We start from the raw sequence: 20,015 nt of genomic DNA, 5'->3' as shown, positions 1-20,015 counted from the left end.
TCCAGTATTCTTGCCTGGAGAATCCCACGGATGGAGAAGCCTGGTAGGCTACAGTCCACAGGGTCGCAAAGAGTCGGACACGACTGAGCGACTGAACAGAACGGATTCCCTCTGCCTGGAATGTTCTTCCTCTGTATGTGTGTTGCTCACACCCTCAATTTTTTAAGGTCTTCACTTTCTATTACTGCTTTAGTGTTAAGCAAATTGTCTTTGACTTTCACTGCCTTCTGGCTACATACACCTCCCTATTCTAACCTTGTTTTAATATCACTCAGCAAAAATCATCTGCTGTAGTCAAGCCCATCTTCTTAAGTCACTCTGAAGCACAATGCACTCAGCCCTACCTGTGTTCCTGCTTTCCCTCTATCAGAAATGCTTTCCCTTTTTTTGTCTATTTATATAAGAAGAAGGAAATATGGAGACAATGGCACGGCTTGCACCTTCATCTCCCTCAACTCTATGCTCAAGTTACCCTGTTAGTGATTCTTTCCCTTGCTAATCTCTTTAAAATTGTCACACACACACACACACACACAGCTGTCCTGTTATTATTCTCCCAAGCAATTGCTGCAATACAATAAATATTACTTCTTGTTTACTATTTCACCCCACGAGACTGTACACTTCAAAGTCTGTTTCATTCACTACTGTACTGCCAGCTCCAATGACACTATCTAATACAAAACACTCAGTAAGTATCTGTTGAATGAAGTCAAATTACATCCCTGAAATTAAGTTCCTCATTTATAAAATGTAGACAACTCAGGACTCAGTGTTGTCAAGCAGTGTTCTTTAACCAGAGGTGCATTCTAAAATGATTCAAAGTATTAATAGTTCCTAAAGCTATGAAGAAAGCCGATCGCCAAAGAATTGATGCTTTTGAACTGTGGTGCTGGAGAAGACTCTTGAGAGTCCCTTGCAAGGAGATCCAACCAGTCCATTCTGAAGGAGATGGATCCTGGGTGTTCATTGGAAGGACTGATGCTAAAGCTGAAACTCCAATACTTTGTCCACCTCATGCGAAGAGTTGACTCACTGGAAAAGACTCTGATGCTGGGAAGGATTAGGGGCAGGAGGAGAAGGGGATGACAGAGAATGAGATGGCTGGATGGCATCACCGACTCAATGGACATGAGTTTGAGTGAACTCTGGGAGTTGGTGATGGACAGGGAGGTCTGGCGTGCTGTGATTCATGGGGTCGCAAAGAGTCAGTCACAACTGAGCGACTGAACTGAACTGAACTGAAAGCTGACACAGATGGGACCATTTACCCTAAAAATTAAGATTCAAAAGGACTAGAGTAAAACCTCAGTTCAGACCTAAATAGATATATTTTGAAAAGGCTCCACAGGGGAGTCTAACAATCACCCTTAAATGAAAACCACTACTGGAACTAAAATTAAGAGGGAAAAAAATGTCTAACATTTAACTGTTAGAAAAAAATCTAATTTGAAAAGATACATGTACCCCAATTTTCACAGCAGCATTATTTACAATAGCCGAGATACGGAATAATCTAAGTGTCCATCAATAGATGAATGGATAAAGATGATGCAATGTGATATATATGTATGTATATACATGGAATACTACTTTTAACATGAAAAAGAATGGAATCATGCCATCTGCAACAACATGGATGGGCCTTGAGGGCATATGCGAAGTGAAATAAGTGAAGGAAGAATGATAAAAACGGTATGATTTCATTTATATGTAGAATTTTTTTTAAAAAAATCAAAACAAAACAAAGCAAAAAAATCCAAGCTTGTAGACATAATAAACAGATTGGTGATCGCCAGAGAAGGGGGTAGGAGTGGTTGAAATGGGTGAAGGGAGTTGAAAGGTAACAACTTCCAGTTATAAATAAGTCATGGGGATGTAATATACAGCGTACTGACTATAGTTAATAATAGTGTATTGCATATTTGAAACTTGCTAAGAAAAGTAAATCTTAAAAGTTCTCATTGCAGGAAAACTATATGTGGTGATCAAGGGTTACCAGACTTACTGTTGTGATCATTTCACAGCATACACAAATATGGGGTCATCATGCTGTACACCTCAAACGAGTAGGTTAGATGTCCACTACACCTCAACGTGCTTGTTTTCAAAAGAAGGTCATAATGTCACTGACAGAAATACTTTAAGCCTTTTTTTTTTCCCGCAATTCTGTATGTTAAGAAAATAAACTTCTGACCCTCTATGATTCTGTATTTCAAAGTCCTATATTTAGGCATAAACTCAACTCTCTGGTACATCCTAATGGAAATCATGGCCTTCTATCATTCCAAATCTCTTTGGTAAAAGTACTAGTCCTGCTCACTCCAGTTGCCAATCCTGGATTCATTTTTATGCATCCCTCTCAATTTTCTACTCACTCCTAGGCAGTCTGAAAGTTCTGCTAACTTTCTCAAGAAATGGCTTAACATTTTTAAAATTACTGTCATCACCTCCCAAGGTGTAAAACTCTACACCTGAATTTATGAAACTTGATAATTTTCCTTCTTGATAATTTTCCAGTTTTCAACATAACCTACATGTGGATGAAAACAAAACTTCTTTTGGTAACTTTATTATATCACTCTCCTGCTCAAAAATATGTTTTTCAGCACTCGGTATATATTGACTATTGCTATGTGTTTAACCTTTTTAACTGACATCAAATTTGAAGTTTCTCTAAATTCCTAGAGATGATAAATAGCAATTAACTGCATGGTAGTTATTCTCATGAAATGACAGTCTTCTTTATTTAGTAGTACATTTGCTTCAGTTTTGTGAATATATTACATTCTGTACAACAGTTGAAAGTTGCATTTTTCTGGCAATCAGGGAATTTAATTCCACTCTCTGGGGTCCTTCATATAATGCTTTTATAACCTCTTGAACTGTTCCATGCTCTTCTTTATGTTCTTATCCTGTCTGGCAAAGCCTTAACTCTAATCTAAACTATCAAAACTCCACCCCAATTGTATTCTGCATACGTCATGATTTTATCTAGCCCTTTAGTCACTCTGATGTCATACTTATATTGATAAGGCTTCTTTATATGCTCTAGACAGTTCTTAATACACTAACACATTTGGACACATTAAAGCAAATGACCTCAAAAACAAGGTCAAAATGAATTATGAAAGCAGCAATATAAAACCAAGCCAATAATCCACTTAATCTACATTACTCAATACCAAAGCCTCTAATTCAACAAAAATAACTCAGTTTCTTATAAGTCATCACTCAATACAGTCAGGGCCTTTTGGAATAAAGAACTCAGAATTCAAATAAAGAGTCAAATTAATCTGAATAGCCCTAAGGTTTTCTGATTCCAAATTTCCTAACTCAAATACTATACATAGTATGACAACATTAACACTAACATATCAAAAGACTAAACAATGACTGAAACAAGGCAGAATTCCCTTTTTACATTGGTACTTTAGATGGTGACAAAAAAACTGAGATGCATTCCCTTAATGTATTTTAGATCAAATTAAAGAGGATACTCACCATTAAAGCTCTGATAAGTATTTCTGCAAGCAGAGTGTGTATAATCTATGAAGACACATTTAACAGAAAGAAATTAGTGCAATATTAACAAAAATCTTGAATTATATACCCACTTACTAAAAACAAACACAATTTTTAAACTGCCATTAACTCAACTATCTGCAAAAACAGGGTGTTGATAATTATATATACTTCATATAGGAAAATATATATCCCTTTCTTTTCACTATCTCCTCAAATGGCAGGTTTATCATCCAAATCATGATAATTAAATTAAAAATTAGTTAATAAAACCTGATATATAATTACAGCCAAAAAAGGAGATCCAGTATACTGATTTATACAGCATAACAAAAGGGAAGGCAGATAAATTATGTATCAAACAATGCAAAAAACAGGGACATGTGAGAATTGATTCTATATATTTTTTTCCCAAGTTACTACTTCCCTTAGCGCTTAATTTGCTCTCTAAAGATTTCAAGATCTTATTTGAGAAATGCACATGCATATATGTGTATACCTGTGTGTGCTATTTCTATCCAGGATGTGGCATCATCACCAAAGATCATAATTTCTTTGTCAAAACTAATTTGGCAATTGTTAAATCCTTTAGTTAATTCTACTAACAAACAGGAATTTAATAGAGTAGTCCTTTGGATACAATAGATTCCAACTACACTATACAGGATTAGAGTCCAACATATTGTCAGGCAAATTCCATCCCCCAAATAAAGCAGTAGGGGTAAGGAGGGAGCATGAGAGAGGGAACATTTTATCACTGACGTTGTTTAGAATTTTATGCTTCACACTGTTTAGAACTGTGGGCAGATGGTGATAACAAAAAGTAAACATACTAAGACAATGGGTTCCTTCATGGGGGGAGGGGACCGTTCCCTTCACTCCCTCCTCCCACACTGGTAGTTTCTGCTGCACCTTGGGTGTTGGTACCGTCACCAAAGTTTGGTGTGAAAACACAGCAACTTATTTTTAAAATTCATTCTCAACTCTGACATTTCAAATATTCAGTTTAAAGGTAACGATATCAAAATGAGTCAAAGTTCAACTAAAACAAACACTAGAGTGTGCAACTGTTAATATCTGAACTTCCTATTTCAAAGTAACTTAAAAGTATCCACAAAAGGTTATTCCAGTCTCCTTTCATATACTTAGACTTGGTAGCTTTAATTCTTTGTGGCATGAAATCAAATCAAAGATCAAAAGATCATTAAATCAGGCTCAGCATATTCAAAGTTAGTTTTCGTTGGGTTAGAGGCTTAGTGAAGCCATTTTATTCAGAAACGCCCGGTAACTCAGGGCTAAATTCAGTTTATTCCCATCCCTTTTCAGGTCTCCCTAATACTGTCATTACGTACTGATCGTACCCTGACACCAATCACTATAAAAGTTGGGCAAGATTTGAAGACAATATTAAGACCAAATTAATTTTATTTCGTGAGCGTATGAAACGGTTTAAAGAACTGGCGTGAGAGACGACCGAAAGTACTCCTCATTTAATTAAACAGTAGTCCATCCCAGGCGGCTGTGTATAGGTCTGAAATTGAAGGGCACGTGATGCTGTGCCAGAATTTTGACTAACTTAACACACTGTCCAGAGAAAACGCTTGGGTTCACAGAAGCATTTTTAAATTTAGGGATTAACGCCCGGGCACTGTTTGTCGGCGGATAAACATCCCACTTTGCTAACCAGAAATACCTTACGTTCCATTCTGGATACAGATCTACTATACTTAATAACTTACTTAAAATAACTCATCTTAAAGACTAAGACAAGCAAGGAACACGACCATGAGCAAGCCTCAGAAAATCCCATCTGGCGAGTAGTAACCTGGAGTTGGGGATTCACTAAAAGGACGATCTGGGCCGCTGCCCACCGGGCGAGCGCGAGCCGCGGCGGGGGAGGCCCGCTCGCCCAGAACGGGAAGTTGGAGGCTTCCTGGCCATTTGCTCCCAGCCGGGCGGGGGCCGATCTGCGGACTCCGGAGGCCGCGGCGCTCCGGGAGCTTCCTTCCCCGCGCCGCGGCCGGAGCGGCATTCAGGGTCGCGGGCCGCAGCGGGCGCCGGGCGGGGCGATCCGGGCGCGCGGGTCCCCACCGAGGCCGACCCCGGGCGCCGGGCCCGAGGCGGGCAGGCGGGCGGACGGCCTCTAGGCCCGCAGAACAAAGCCCACACGGCCATCTTGAGACGGTAAACAGACCCCGGGGGCAGGCCGAGCCGCCTGCCGCCCGCCGCGGGGACCAGCCAGAGGCCGCGCTTACCGTCCTCGAAGTCCATGGCGGAGGCTCGGGGCCGACGGCCTCGGCGGCGCTGGGCTAATCTGCGGCCGGAGAAGAGCACCCGTGACCCGCTGTTCGCACTCCGAGTCGGCGCGACCGAGAGCGGCGCTACAGGCCCGGGAGCCGCAGGCCACAGCGAGGCTGGGGGGCGGGCCCGGCCGGCGCCGCCACCCTCGCAGCGCAGCCCGCGACTGGCTGGCGCGGGCTGGTGGGCGGGCCCTCGATCGGGGGCGGGAAGCAGGTCCGCTGTCACGCTCCCAGGTGCTGACCCTCTCGGAGCCGCCAGAGGTAAGGAAGGTTAAGAAGGAGCCCCAAAGACTGGCCGGGCTCAAGGGAAAGAAAGCCGGGTTTTCTGGAAGGTCGGGCTGAAGCCCGCCATGTTTGATTCTGGCAAGAGCGAAAGGATCTGCTTGGAATACCTTCCCCCTGCCCGAATATACCACGTGCCGACCTTTCCCTTTTTATTGGCTGATAATGACTGATCGGAAAATGTAAAAAAAAACAAAACAAAAAACTTTATGGAGTTTCTGCCGTGGAGATTCGGAAGGCCAGGATATTTTTAGACCTCTGTGAGCAGAGAACAGATTGCTAAATAGGAAACAGTTACGAGTGTGATCCAAGACAGACCACGGTTGAGTTCTGAATTTCAAGGTGCAAAATGCAAGTGTTGTAAAAGTTAACAGAGGGAAGATTTTTGGAAGGAGTCATCCGGAAGTTGAAGAACAGCCACGGGCAAACACACATATTGATACATATTAACACTGTATTTGGAGAAGGAAATGGCAACCCACTCCAGTATTCTTGCCTGGAGAATTCCGTGGACAGAGGAGCCTGGCAGGCTAAGGTCCATGGGGTCACAAAGACTCGGACACGACCGAGAAAGTATCTCTCAGCATTGTATTATTGTCACTTTGGAAATAGTGTTGAGGACAGTGGGCAAAGTCATTCGCCCATAACACAATGTGGGAAAAGACAACTGTTTGGTCATGCTAATCCTGGAGCAGCTTGAACTCCAGGTTAGATAATATTTTTTTATAGAGCAAATCGTGTCAATGATGAGGTGATCACAGGATAGGAAGTCATGAATCAAGCCGTTTGCCCTTCTTTGAGGTCCAATGAGTTTCCAGAACCAAGTTCCAAGAAAACAGTCTCTGGAAACATGACTAAAGGAAAAACTCACAGGAATACTAAGTTGTATGACTGTAGCCCCAGTGGCGCACAGGTAAATAATCCACCTGCCAATGCAGGAATCACAGGCAATGCAGGTTTGATCCCTGTGTTGGGAAGATCCCCTGGAGTAGGAAATGGCAACGCACTCCAGTATTCTTGTCTGGAAAGTTCCATGGACAGAGGAGCCTGACAGGCTACAGTTCATGGGGCTGTAGTTCATGGACACGTCTGAGCCCAGCCCCAAATCTGGGTAGGGCACTGCTCCTCCTCATCGCTTTCCTTTTCCACCCTCATTGATTCACCCAGTTCTCCACCCTTGTAGTGTTTTCTTCCTTTTTTTCCCTCCTATGCATGTTTTCTATTCACCAGAGCAGAACATGTTGAAAACTGAACTCATAATTTCCTTCCTCAAACCTGTTCATCTTCTTTTATTCTTTCATCTGTGAATAACGCTGTGTGAGTGGCATCATGAGCATCCACCCACTACTAATGCAGTCAAGACTCACCCCTCTCCCATTCTCTCATCCTCAATCCATACTGAAGTCTTTCATCTGCTTCAGTTCAGTTCAGTTCAGTTCAGTTGCTCAGTCGTGTCCGACTCTTTGCGACCCCATGAATCACAGCACGCCAGGCCTCCCTGTCCATCACCAACTCCCAGAGTTCACTCAAACTTATGTCCATCTAGTCGGTGATGCCATCCAGCCATCTCGTTCTCCGTCGTCCCCGTCTCCTCCCACCCCCAATCCCTCCCAGCATCAGAGTCTTTTCCAGTGAGTCAACTTGTCTCATGAGGTGGCCAAAGTATTGGAGTTTCAGCTTTAGCATCAGTCCTTCCAATGAACACCCAGGATTGATCTCCTTTAGAATGGATTCTATCACCTATCACGGATTAGGTGAAGGCAAAGCCTCTAACATAAAGCACATCCAGCAGGGTATGGCCTCTGCCTACCCTGCCACCTTCCTGCCTTAACCATCCTCCTCTCTCCCCTACTCTTTCCCTGTTGATTGGCAATTTTAAGCTACGTACAGTTCCCAAAACACCCCAATAGTTTTTCATGACTCTGAACTTTTGCTTACGGTTTTCTCTCTGCCGCTCAGTCGTGTCTGACTCTTTGTGATCCCGTGGACTATAGCCTGCCACCTCCTCTGTCCATTGGCTTTCCCAGGCAAGAATACTGGAGTGGGTTGCCTGCCATCTCCTCCAGGGGATCTTCCTAACCCAGGGATCATACTCACGTCTCCTGCTTTGACTGGCAGATTCTTTACAACTGAGCCACCTGGGAAACCCCCTGGTTAACCCTGCCAAGCTGCCAAGTCACCTCAGTCGTGTCCGACTCTGTGTGACCCCATAGACGGAAGCCCATCAGGCTCCCCCGTCCCTGGGATTCTCCAGGCAAGAACACTGGAGTGGGTTGCCATTTCCTTCTCCAATGTGTGAAAGTGAAAAGGGAAAGTGAAGTCGCTCAGTCATGTCTGACTCATAGCGACCCCATGGACTGCAGCCTACCAGGCTCCTCCGTCCATGGGATTTTCCAGGCAAGAGTACTGGAGTGGCTTGCCATTGCCTTCTCCGCCTGGTTAACCCTCAGTTCAGTTCAGTTCAGTCGCTCAGTCGTGTCCGACTCTCCGCGACCCCATGAATCACAGCACGCCAGGCCTCCCTGTCCATCACCAACTCCCGGAGTACACTCAAACTCATGTCCACAGAGTCGGTGATGCCATCCAGCCATCTCATTCTCCGTCGTCCCCTTCTCCTCCCGCCCCCAACCTTTCCCAGCATCAGAGTCTTTTCCAGTGAGTCAACTCGTCGCATGAGGTGGCCAAAGTATTGGAGTTTCAGGTTAACCCTACTCATGCTCAAAACAGTTCAAAACTTGTTTCCTCTAAGAACACTCGCTCATCCCACCGCTGCCCCTAGACCAGTGCTTCTCAATATTAATGTGCACATGATTCACAGTCAGTCAGTCTGGGTTGAAGCTGGAGAGTCTGCATTTCTCACAATTTTCCAGGAGATGCTGCTGCTGGCAGTCAAACTATACTTGGAATAAATAGCAAGGCCCTGGGCTCTATTAAAAGCCCCTCCTCTAAGTTTCCTGGGACAGCCTCTGCTCTAGCACTATCTCCTTTGCATCAAATACTATGTCTCTCCACATTAAAAGCCCTTTGAGATTAGATCCAAGTCTTGATGGTATCTTAAGTGCCAAGCACATAAGTTTTACAATTAAAACTGAGCTCTCTCTGAGACTTTTAACTTTTTTTCTTGTTATCATAGCAAAGAAGTGATTTTGTAATCTAAGGTCGTCAAGTCTTGGCATGAGTGGAAGAAAATAAACATTGGGTCACTTTGTGAATCATGTGCACATATGTACGCATGCACACACACCCGTTATTCCCCTGAAAGAGAAAACTGCCAGATCAGAACCTTGTAACTCCAGGAAATACCAAAATATATGGATCTTTTCCCTCCTTCCTTCTTCCTTTTCTGATACAAAGTGTACTTGCAGAGGCAGGTGGCAATACCTGAGGTACTCCATAATACTCAAGAGACTATCAAATCATTCCCTAATTCATTTATTTGGGTTTCCCTAGCAATTAGGTGGTAAAGAATCACCTGCCAATGCAGGAGACACAAGTTGTTGGGAGGAGCCCTAGAGAAGGAAATAGCTGCTGCTAAGTCACGTCAGTCGTGTCTGACTCTGTGCAACCCCATAAATGGCAGCCCACCAGGCTCCCCCATCCCTGGGATTCTCCAAGCAAGAACACTGGAGTGGGTTGCCATTTCCTTCTCCAATGCATGAAAGTGAAAGTGAAGTCGCTCAGTCGTGTCCGACTCTTAGCGACCCCATAGATGGCAGCCCACCAGGCTCCTCCATCCATGGAAATAGCAACCCACTCCAATACTCTTGCCTAGGAAATCCCGTGGACAGAGGGGTCTGGCGTGTTACAGTCCATGGGATCACGAAGAGCTGGACACAACTTAGCAACTAAATGACAAAACCACCAATTATTTATTGCACAGATCTTGGTTAGGCGCCAACTATGTGCCAAACATAGTGTTCTCCATTTGTTATCTCTTTCCTGCTCCCCAGAGTCTAGCTAGACTACCTGGTCTTTTCCCGCTTTGCTAGGCTCAGATTTTTACCCTGAGGGGCCAATGTTTTACGCAAAGTCTTACATCGTTTCATCTTCCATCTGTTTTGCAAGAGATACAAGGTTAGTAAAGACTAGACCAGCAGAATCCCTTGGAAAATAAGAGAGAATAGGGGTTTTTTAATGCTGAGGTTAAAGGATATGTGGGCTGAGACTAAGAAAAGACTTCAGGGAGAAGGAGGAAATGAGGGGCCACACCCAAGACTCGATCCTGAGGGAGCTGTCAGAGAAGCCCCACCATCCCACACTCCCCAGAACCTGAGAAGAGCCAGGTGAGTGGACTTCCTGAGAACCCACAGACCTTTGTTCTTCATCTCCTAACCCTCCACCTACATACCTTCTGCTCCAAGGACATAGGATCATCTGCTGTCCCTCACGAGAGTCATGTATTTTCACATTTCATTGCCTTTGCTTATCTTGTTCTCTCTGCATCTATTATGTTTCCTCTCCTCCGCCATTCTAAAGGTTCAGTATCCACATTATCTCTTTTTAAATCCCTCCTTCTTAGTAAGAATCCCCTTCCCTCTATGTTACCTTAATAGCAGTTAGCAACATTGAATTTTAGTTGGAATTCATTACTTAATTCTTTGCCTAGCTTTTTCATACTCTTAGGTATCAGTTCAGTTCAGTTGCTCAGCCATGTCTGACTCTGCGACCGCATGGACTGCAGCATGCCAGGCTTCCCTGTCTATCACCAACTCCCAGAGTTTGCTCAAACTCATGTCCATAGAGTCAGTGATGCAATCAAACCATCTCATCCTCTGTCATCCCCTTCTCTTCCCACCTTCAATATTTCCCAGCATCAGGGTCATTTCCAATGAGTCAGCTCTTTGCATCAGGTGGCCAAAGTATTGGAGTTTCAGCTTCAGCATCAGTCCTTCCAATGAATATTCAGGACTGATTTCCTTTAGGACTGACTGGTTTGATCTCCTTGCAGTCCAAGGGACTCTCAAGAGTCTTCTTCAACACCACAGTTAAAAAGCATCAGTTCTTCGGTGCTCAGCTTTCTTTATAGTCCAACTCTCACATCCATACATGACTATTGGAAAAACCATAGCTTTGACTAAACATACCTTCACTGGCAAAGTAATGTCTCTGCTTTTTAATATACTGTCTAAGTTGATCATAACTTTTCTCCTAAGGAGCAAGCGTCTTTTAATTTCATAGGTGTAATCACCATCTGCAGTGATTTTGGAGCCCCCCAAAATAAAGTCTCTCACTGTTTCCATTGTTTCCCCATCTATTTGACATGAAGTGATGGTACCAGATGCCATGATCTTAGTTTTTTGAACATTGAATTTTAAGCCTACTCTTTCACTCTCTTTCATTTTCATCAAGAGGCTATTTAGTTCCTCTTCACTTTCTGCCATAAGGGCAGTGTCATCTGCATATCTGAGGTTATTGATATTTCTCCCGGCAATCTTGATTCCAGCTTGTGCTTCATCAGGCCTGACATTTCACATGATGTACTCTGCATATAAGTTAAATAAGCAAGGTGACAATATACAGCCTTGATGAACTCCTTTCCTGGTTTGGAACCAATCTGTTGTCCCACGTCCAGTTCTAACTGTTGCTTCTTGACCTGCATACAGATTTCTCAGGAGGCAGGTAAGGTGGTCTGGTAATCCCATCTCTCGAAGAATTTTCCACAGTTTGTTGTGATCCACAGAGTCAAAGTCTTTGGCATAGTCAGTTAAGCAGAAGAAGATGTTTTTCTCGGAGAAGGCAATGGCAAGCCACTCCAGTACTCTTGCCTAGAAAATCCCATGGACAGAGGAGCCTGGTAACCTGCAGTCCATGGGGACGCTAAGGGTTGGACACGATTGAGTGACTTCACTTTCACTTTTCACTTTCACACATTGGAGAAGGAAATGGCAACCCACTCCAGTGTTCTTGCCTGGAGAATCCCAGGGACGGGGGAGCCTGGTGGGCTGCCGTCTATGAGGTCACACAGAGTCGGACATTACTGAAGTGACTTAGCAGCAGCAGCAGGAAGATCCAGTAGCATTTACAGAACACTGGTATGCAGGCTTTTTAATATCCTGTCCTTGCCTCAGTCTCAGGCTGAGTCCCTTGGCATCTCAGTCATCCCTCAGTCAACCCTGAGCCCTTCCTTTGTCTAGAATGGTTCCTTTCGTGGAGGCCAAAGGGGAACAGCCAAGTTGGGCTGGGACCACTCATTTGGAGGAGATAACAGGAAAAGCTTTTCATGTCTTTTGTCACTGCTGCTGCTGCTGCTGCTAAGTCGCTTCAGTAGTGTCCGACTCTGTGTGACCCCATAGCCAGAAGCCTGTGAGATGAGTACAATTGTGTGGTAGTTTGAGCATTCTTTGGCATTGCCTTTCTTTGGGATTGGAATGAAAACTGACCTTTTTCAGTCCTGTTGCCACTGTTGAGTTTTCCAAATTTGCTGATATATTGAGCGCAGCACTTTCACAGCATCATCTTGTAGGATTTGAAACAGCTGAACTGGAATTCCATCACCTCCACTAACTTTGTTCATAGTGATGCTTCCTAAAGCCCACTTGACTTTGCACTCCAGGATGTCTGGCTCTTTATATTATATATATATATATAAATTATATAAACTTGTTTAATATTCATCATAAATATTTTATAGTCTTGCTTGTGTCCATTGGTGTATGGAGTCAACTTTGTAGGCCCAACATCATCATCTGGGTTCTCAGGTTAAAAAGAGAGGAGAGGGGTTTGCTAATGTATCATCTGCATCAGTGTACATAGTGTGGTCAAAGAAACTACAAATCAAAAGAGGTGATCATGAGTGTTTTAGAAATTCCTCACTTTGTTCTATGCTTTTGGCTTTCCTCAGATTATAAAAACTCCATTCTTTTCATAGGCATTTCCTTCCCCCCAAATGGAGGTAAAATTTTAAATGCAAAAGTGCTTTCAAAACGTAATAATTACCTCCCTTCCTTGGGTATTACATGAAGTTTACATTTCTAGAAAATGAGGTCTATTCCCTTACAGGGGCTCAGTTAAGCCTCTGAATTATTACCACACACTTTATCTATTAATATGTGATGGTCCATCATGAATTTTAATTCCCTAAGTAAATCGAGAACAACCTGTCTGTGACATCTGTTTACCTGGCAATCAGTTGCCAGAATCAACTTGGTAGATCTGCCTTGTTGGAAATGTGTCCTCTTTCTTCCTGGCTGTGCCACACCCGTCTCAAAACTGTGCGTGCCATTTAAGAGGCTGATTTTCCTAGACAGAGCAGGGACAAGGGTCCTTGAGGAGTCAGCTTCTTCTGCTGGAATAGCCAAAGCATGTTAGATCGTGATCCTACCTAAGATAGATAATGAGCCATTTGAAGGTGGAGATTTCAGCTCTGTGTCTCCAGACCCCTAGTACAGTACCCCTGGTAGACTCAAAAATGTTTGTGGAATAAATAAAAATGAAACAGACCCACAATCAAATCCAGAATTTAGATAGCTTCAATTCTACCATAAGGCAACACATATTAATAAAAATACAGACATGCAAAAATCAAATATGCACACATACAATTTAACACCCTTCTTTAGAGTTGTTGAAAAAGTAGTGAAAGTGGTAATTGCTCAGCTGTGTCTGACTTTTTACGACCCCATGGACTGTAGCCTGCCAGGCTCCTCTGTCAATGGAATTCTCTAGGCAAGAATACTGGAGTGGATAGCCATTCCCTCCTCCAGAGGCTCTTTTCAACCCAAGGATCATACCCGGGTCTGCTGCATTGCAGGCAGGTTCTTTACCATCTGAGGCACCTAGGACCCAAACACAAAGTTTACGAGTAGAAAAAAGGCACAACCCTGGGAGAGCCAGTAGAGGGCACCACACACCAAATATAGACAAAATTCAGCTGCAGAAATTCAGCACATATTCTAGACCTTGCTGGTCTGAGTGTTCTAAATAGACATAGAGACTGTTCCTCTGGGTCTGTGCTCTACAGGTACCTGAATTTCTATTTTGGTTTAATTGTGGATGTAAATTTCCCTGTTTGCCTCATTTCACTAGATTTCATTTTTAGAGATGATTTTTGAAGGATGAATCAAGAAAAAGCTTATTATATTGGTATATTTCAAAACCAAGATACAAAGTTGTATGTGGAATTACAAGAGAAACGTCAATATTTTTTAAAAAGACAAAACATGAAAATAAAATGGAAAGAAAAATCCCAAAACATGAATAGTGATTCTTTTTATGATTTTTCATATGCACATAGACATGTATATTTACTCTTCTATCCTATCCAAATTTCTTGAGCACTTCTATCATGTAAAATGTAAATTTTATAAAAGATGAAATATGTATTAATAATTAGTGTTTTTAATAAATTTTCTCCCTAGCCAAATATTGTATTTCATTCTCATTGTAGATTTAGTTACTGTTGGGGGTAGGAAAAGAAGCAGCTATTTTCCACTGAAGTCAGTAGTCCTCAAGCCTGGCTTTACTCTAGAATAATCTGGGCACTTTTAATAAATTCCATAATCCAGGCCTCACTTTGAAGATTCTGATTTAATGATGAATCTAAAACTGTCATCATTGTTGATTTTCAAGACACTTAAAAAAAGATGATATCAGAATCAGTTCTCTTCTGTTTCAGTAACTTGTATTTCTCAAGGAGATGCTGAGTCTAGAAAAGAAACTTCATAGATTGAGTCCGTTCTGTTCCGTCGCTCAGTCGTGTCCGACTCTTTGCAACCCCGTGGACTGTAGCCTACATTGAATAGCCACACATTTTACTGATCGATCCCTGTGTGTGAAACTGTATAACAACTACACCCTGAATCAGGGCTGGTACAGACACATGCACATCTTTCAGCTCTAAAATCTGGCTTGGTTCCAGTATTCCCTCTAACAACCCTGCAGCCCTTGGGAGGTAATTAGCTAATGACTGTATAGGGCTTTTAAACTGAAACATGTTGTATAATGCCAAACACAGGAAGCACACAAAGGATTCCACTGTCTGCCAATACTTTTCAACCAGAAACAGTTGATGCATCTCTCAGAAAGTTTCTCTTGCAACTGAAATCTTCCTAATCTGTTTCTAAACAAAAGGAGTTCTTTTTTCAAAAGTGACTTTCCTACGAATCAAAGACCTAAGAAAATTACCCCTTTGCTCTCTCAGGAGTAAGGTTCCTGCCTCAACAAAACATGATACAGTAGTTATGGTCTGTGTGAATGATGTTTAGGCAGTTGATAGGTTTGCTTGGATCATTGAAGGCAAAGGGAATCATACCGGGTGATCTAGTATTAGTCCTGACACCACCCTACACACTGTCTTTGGCTTTAAAGCAAATAATTTGCGCACATGGTAATCAAGTAGTATAAAAAAAATTTCAGTGAAAAACTATAACCTTTTCTTTTCTTGCTTCAGTTCAGTCGCTCAGTCGTGTCCGACTCTCCGCAACCCCATGAATCACAGCACGCCAGGCCTCCCTGTCCATCACCAACTCCCGGAGTTCACTCATGTCCACAGAATCGGTGATGCCATCCAGCCATCTCATTCTCTGTCGTCCCCTTCTCCTCCCGCCCCCACCCTTTCCCAGCATCAGAGTCTTTTCCAGTGAGTCTTCAATTCTCTCTACAGAGGAAAATTGGTTTTACCTGGAGCTGGATGACTCAGTCTTTACTTTCCTGCATTCTTTCTTTCTCTTCTTGGATTACCAACTTTGTGTGTGCGTGTGCTTAATCACTTCAGTCATGTCCAACTCTTTGCGACACTGTGGACCATAGCCTGCCAGGCTCCTCTGTTCTTGGGATTCTCCAGGCCAGAATACTGAAGTGGGTTGCCATGCCCTTCTTCTGGGGATCTTCCCAACCCAGGGATTGAATCCATGTCTCCTGTGTATCCTGCATTGGCAGGTGGATTCTTTACTTCTGAACCAATGGGGAAGGCCATTATCAATCAATTTCACAGTATGAAAATCAGCATGTATCTCATACTACTCTTCACAATGTTTAACAGTGTTTATCGTCTACTGGAGCTAAATGTTTACATTTTTAAACAAAGACTCAAATTTCTATTTTTTATAATGTATCTCTGGATTTCCTCTGGTACCATCACTTCATGGCAAATAGATGGGGGAACAATGGAGACAGTGACAGATTTTATTTTCTTGGGCTCCAAAATCACTGCAGATGGTGAGTGCAGCCATGAAATTAAGATTCTTGCTCCTTGGAAGAAAAGCTATGACAAACCTAGACAGCATATTAAAAAGCAGAACCATCACTTTGCTGACAAAGTTCCATATGGTCAAAGCTATAGCTTTTCCAGTAGTCATGTACAGATGTGAGAATTGGACCATAAGGAAGCATGAGCACGAAAGAATTGATGCTTTCAAACTGTGGTGTGATTCTTGAGAGCCTCTTGGACTGCAAAAAAATCAAACCAGTCAATCCTAAAGGGAATCAACCCTCAATATTCATTGGAAGGACTGATCCTGAAGCTGAAGCTCCAATACTCTGGCCACTTGATTGAAGAGCCAAGTTATTGGAAAAGACTGAATCTGGGAAAGATTGAGGGCAAGAGGAGAAGCAGGCAACAGAGGATGAGATGGTTGGATGACATCACTGACTCAATGGACATGAGTTTGAGCAAACTCTTAGAGACACTGAAGGACAGAGAAGCCTGGCGTGCTGCAGTCCTTGAGGTTGCAAACAGTTGAACATGACTGAGCAACTGAACAACAACGAAGTGGATTTCCTCTATTAAAATGCACATACTAGACTTCCCTGGTGGTCCGGTGGTTAAAAATCCACTTGCCAATGCAGGGGACATGGGTTCAACCCCTGATCCAGGAGGATTCTACATGCCATGGGGCAAGTAAGCCTATGCAATGCACTACTGAAGCCTGTGCTCCGCAGCAAGAGAAGCCACCACGGTGAGAAGCTTGTGCACCGCAAGGAAGAATAGCCCCTGCTTGCTGCAGCTAGAGAAAGCCTGTGCACAGCAACAAAGATCCAGTGCAGCGCAAGTAAATAATTTCCTAATGCAGGTATTGATCCCCCGTCCCATTCCTCCATTTTTCTTCTCCCTTTTATTTTTGTCGGCAACACTTTACCACTAACAAAACTGTTCATTTATAGTCTTTACTTCAACCACAAAAAATTCTTTCCTACTTTATCTATAGGTTGATTTTAGAAGTCAATAGTCTATATTCTTCCTTTCCAAGGGGACAGCATGAAACAGTGGGGGCAAAGGGAAACTTTACATTGGAGAAACCTGGCCAATGTTACCTCAAACAGGTTATCAAGGTCAGTAATGGTGATGTCATGTTGATACTATATACCATTGATTTGATGTGACAAAATTGGCACTTGACCTTTGTGGTCTTCACTACAAAGTCCATCCATTCTGTTCAGTTGCTCAGTCGTGTCCGACTCTTTGCGACCCCGTGGACTGTAGCCTACCAGGCTTCTCTGTCCATGGGATTCTCCCCCGGCAAGAATACTGGAGTGGGTTACCATTTCCTTCTCCAGGGGATCTTCCCGACCCAGGGATCGAACCCGGGTCTCCCGCATTGGGGGCAGACGCTTTAACCTCTGAGCCACCAGGGATAACCCCAGTCTAATCATAAGAAAAACACCACACAAATCCCAAATGAGGGACATTGTACAAAATACCTGTCCAGTATTTTTCAAACTTGTCAAGGTCATCAAGAATAAAGAAAGTCTGAGAAACTGTTACAGCTAAGAGGAGCCTAAGGAGACTTGATGACTAAATGTAATGTGGTATCCTGGATTGGATCTTGGAACAGAAGAAGACGTTAGATCAAAACTAAAGAAATCTGCACAAGATACGGATTTTAGTTAATGATAATGTATTAATACTCATTTATTAATTGTAACAAATTGATGGTATGTAAGATGTTGATAATAGGGAACTCTGAAGTGTCTTTACGATATTTCTGTAAATCTAAAACTGTTCTAAAAAAATAAATTTTATTAAAATATAATAAACAATGGAAGTAAGTCAATATACTGCATGTATTTCATTATAATTAATGTAAACATTGTTCAATGTTAATATGCTAGGATGATATTTTCCATGGACCCAATGTTATAACCCTTGGGTCTCTCAAATGAAGCTTATTTCCAGCATCAAGGGCAAATAGATTGCTTTTTCTTATAGTCTATTAACTGCTTAGATTCATGCCTCGTTGCAGTTTACTTCAAATGTGGTCTTGATTTTGTTGTTCTGGATTTCCTTATCTCTCAAGTTTCTAATTGTCATTTTATCTTATATATTCTAGACTGTGGGATTTTCAGCTAATTCAACCATTAATCTTCCCCCTTTCTCTTTTTATCTTTTAGAAATTTGTTGAAATCTGCAGTCTATGAGTTTCTACTGATTCCAAACACCTACTTTGGGGTAGTACTTGTTTACTTTTATTTCAGCAGAGTAATGGTGGGAAGTAGGTACATATAGGCTTACTCTCCTGTCTTTAAAAAGAAACTTACATTTCATACTGTTTCATCAGTCCTTACTAAGAGCATATTGGCTATGCTCTGGCTCAAAGAAATGAAAAGCATATGGAATGGTACTCTGGCCAATGTGCAATCCTTTAGGAGAAATAAGTAGCCTTCCCTTCACAAGATATTTCTAGAAGACTATTGCTATGATCAATCCAGTCCTCTTATATTTGTTTTTAAAGAAACATGTGACTGTAGGAAAATGAGTTCTTTTAAAAGAAGGGTGCCAGGGTCGTATTTTTAGCAGACCCCTAGAAAAAGCACATGTTGCTTTGCATTGTCTTAAATGGGGCAATCATTACTAAAAGAATTACAGAAGAGATTCACAGTGGTCAAATCTTGAAAGGCATTGGAGATCATCTAGCCCCAATCCAAACCCCTGATTTTTCAGATGAGGACAAGGAGGCCTAATGAAGTTCAGGTACTTATCCAAGGTCACTCAGCTAATAAACAGAAGCAACAAGACTAGAAAATGAGTAAGTCTTATCCAAGGAGCTTTCTGACACACCCCTTACCCTGAGTCTTGAATAGCTGTTTTCTGATTGTTTCTCTACAATCTCCCCCCCTCCAACCACATCCTTTCAGGAACTCTAAAAAGAGGTGCAGAGAGAAGGGCAGGATGGAGTGGGAGGAAAAGAGGATTACAGCTGGGAAGGGGATCTGTTCCTACTTTTTTCCCAGAAATCTACTTGCCCTGGCTGGGATCAGTGAACAAAACTCTGGGTATATTTTCTTCCCTCTCCACTCCTTTCCTTACCCCAAAACTGCCTGGGAGAGAGAAAGTACAGATGGCATGATCTGGCTCTACCTATTTTAACAAAATATGTGCTCTAGGCCTGAGAATGAATGATCACTCTCACAGAGGTAATGGATGTTCCTATTTACATAGTACACCATTCTCCCCAAAGTTTTCGTATTGTCTATGTTCCTGCCGATATGAATGACTAAGGGAAGAAAGGTCATAATGTTATGACATTTAGTTTGGTAATTAATACGAGGTAAAAGGAATTTTTTCATACCCTTTCATTTCTTTGATGCTTTTTGATTCAGGAAACAGGAGAGGAGAAAAAAAATGTTTGTAGTACATTTGAGTATTTACTTAGTTTTTAAAGCACAAACTGCTGAGAAAGAGGTCCTACAGCTGTCTGCTGTAACTCTATTCAGACATTTCCCCCCAGGGCAACTGTTAGAGAAGCTCAGGAGGATAGAACTGGAGAGCCTAATAGCACAGCCATATTGGACCATCAAAAACCATGACACTGATGTACTATCACCATCCCTCTGAATTCCACATTGAAAATGCATTGCTCCTCAGTCGGAGCCAGCTCCATGAGGCACTGAGGCCTCACCTCCACATGCCTCCGCTGATTCTCATTAACTTATCTGAAAATGAAGAACAGCAGCTGTGACTCAGCAAAGTCT

The 20,015-nt window shown here is 42.5% G+C and overlaps 1 protein-coding gene across 2 annotated transcripts in view; it reads right to left on the bottom strand.

Moving 5' to 3' along the window:
- Positions 1–6,054, bottom strand: part of ZNF326 (zinc finger protein 326) — a 35,448-nt gene extending 29,394 nt beyond the window's left edge. The window contains exons 1-2 of one of the 2 annotated variants that reach the window (XM_055401596.2): positions 5,781–6,054; positions 3,505–3,549 (exon numbers count right to left, since the gene is read on the bottom strand). In XM_055401596.2, coding sequence (XP_055257571.1) covers positions 3,505–3,549; positions 5,781–5,796 — 61 coding nt within the window. In that variant the 5' untranslated portion in view covers positions 5,797–6,054. The remainder of the gene's footprint in view (positions 1–3,504; positions 3,550–5,780) is intronic. The other variant, XM_088835471.1, reaches the window with a different exon arrangement.
- Positions 6,055–20,015: the final 13,961 nt, after the last annotated feature.

Source organism: Moschus berezovskii, chromosome 4 (genome assembly GCF_049115385.1).
Source record: "Moschus berezovskii isolate FMDL1 chromosome 4, NW_MosBer_1.0, whole genome shotgun sequence".
Classification (NCBI taxonomy): Eukaryota; Metazoa; Chordata; class Mammalia; order Artiodactyla; family Moschidae; genus Moschus; species Moschus berezovskii.
This window is presented reverse-complemented; position numbering and strand designations above follow the sequence as displayed.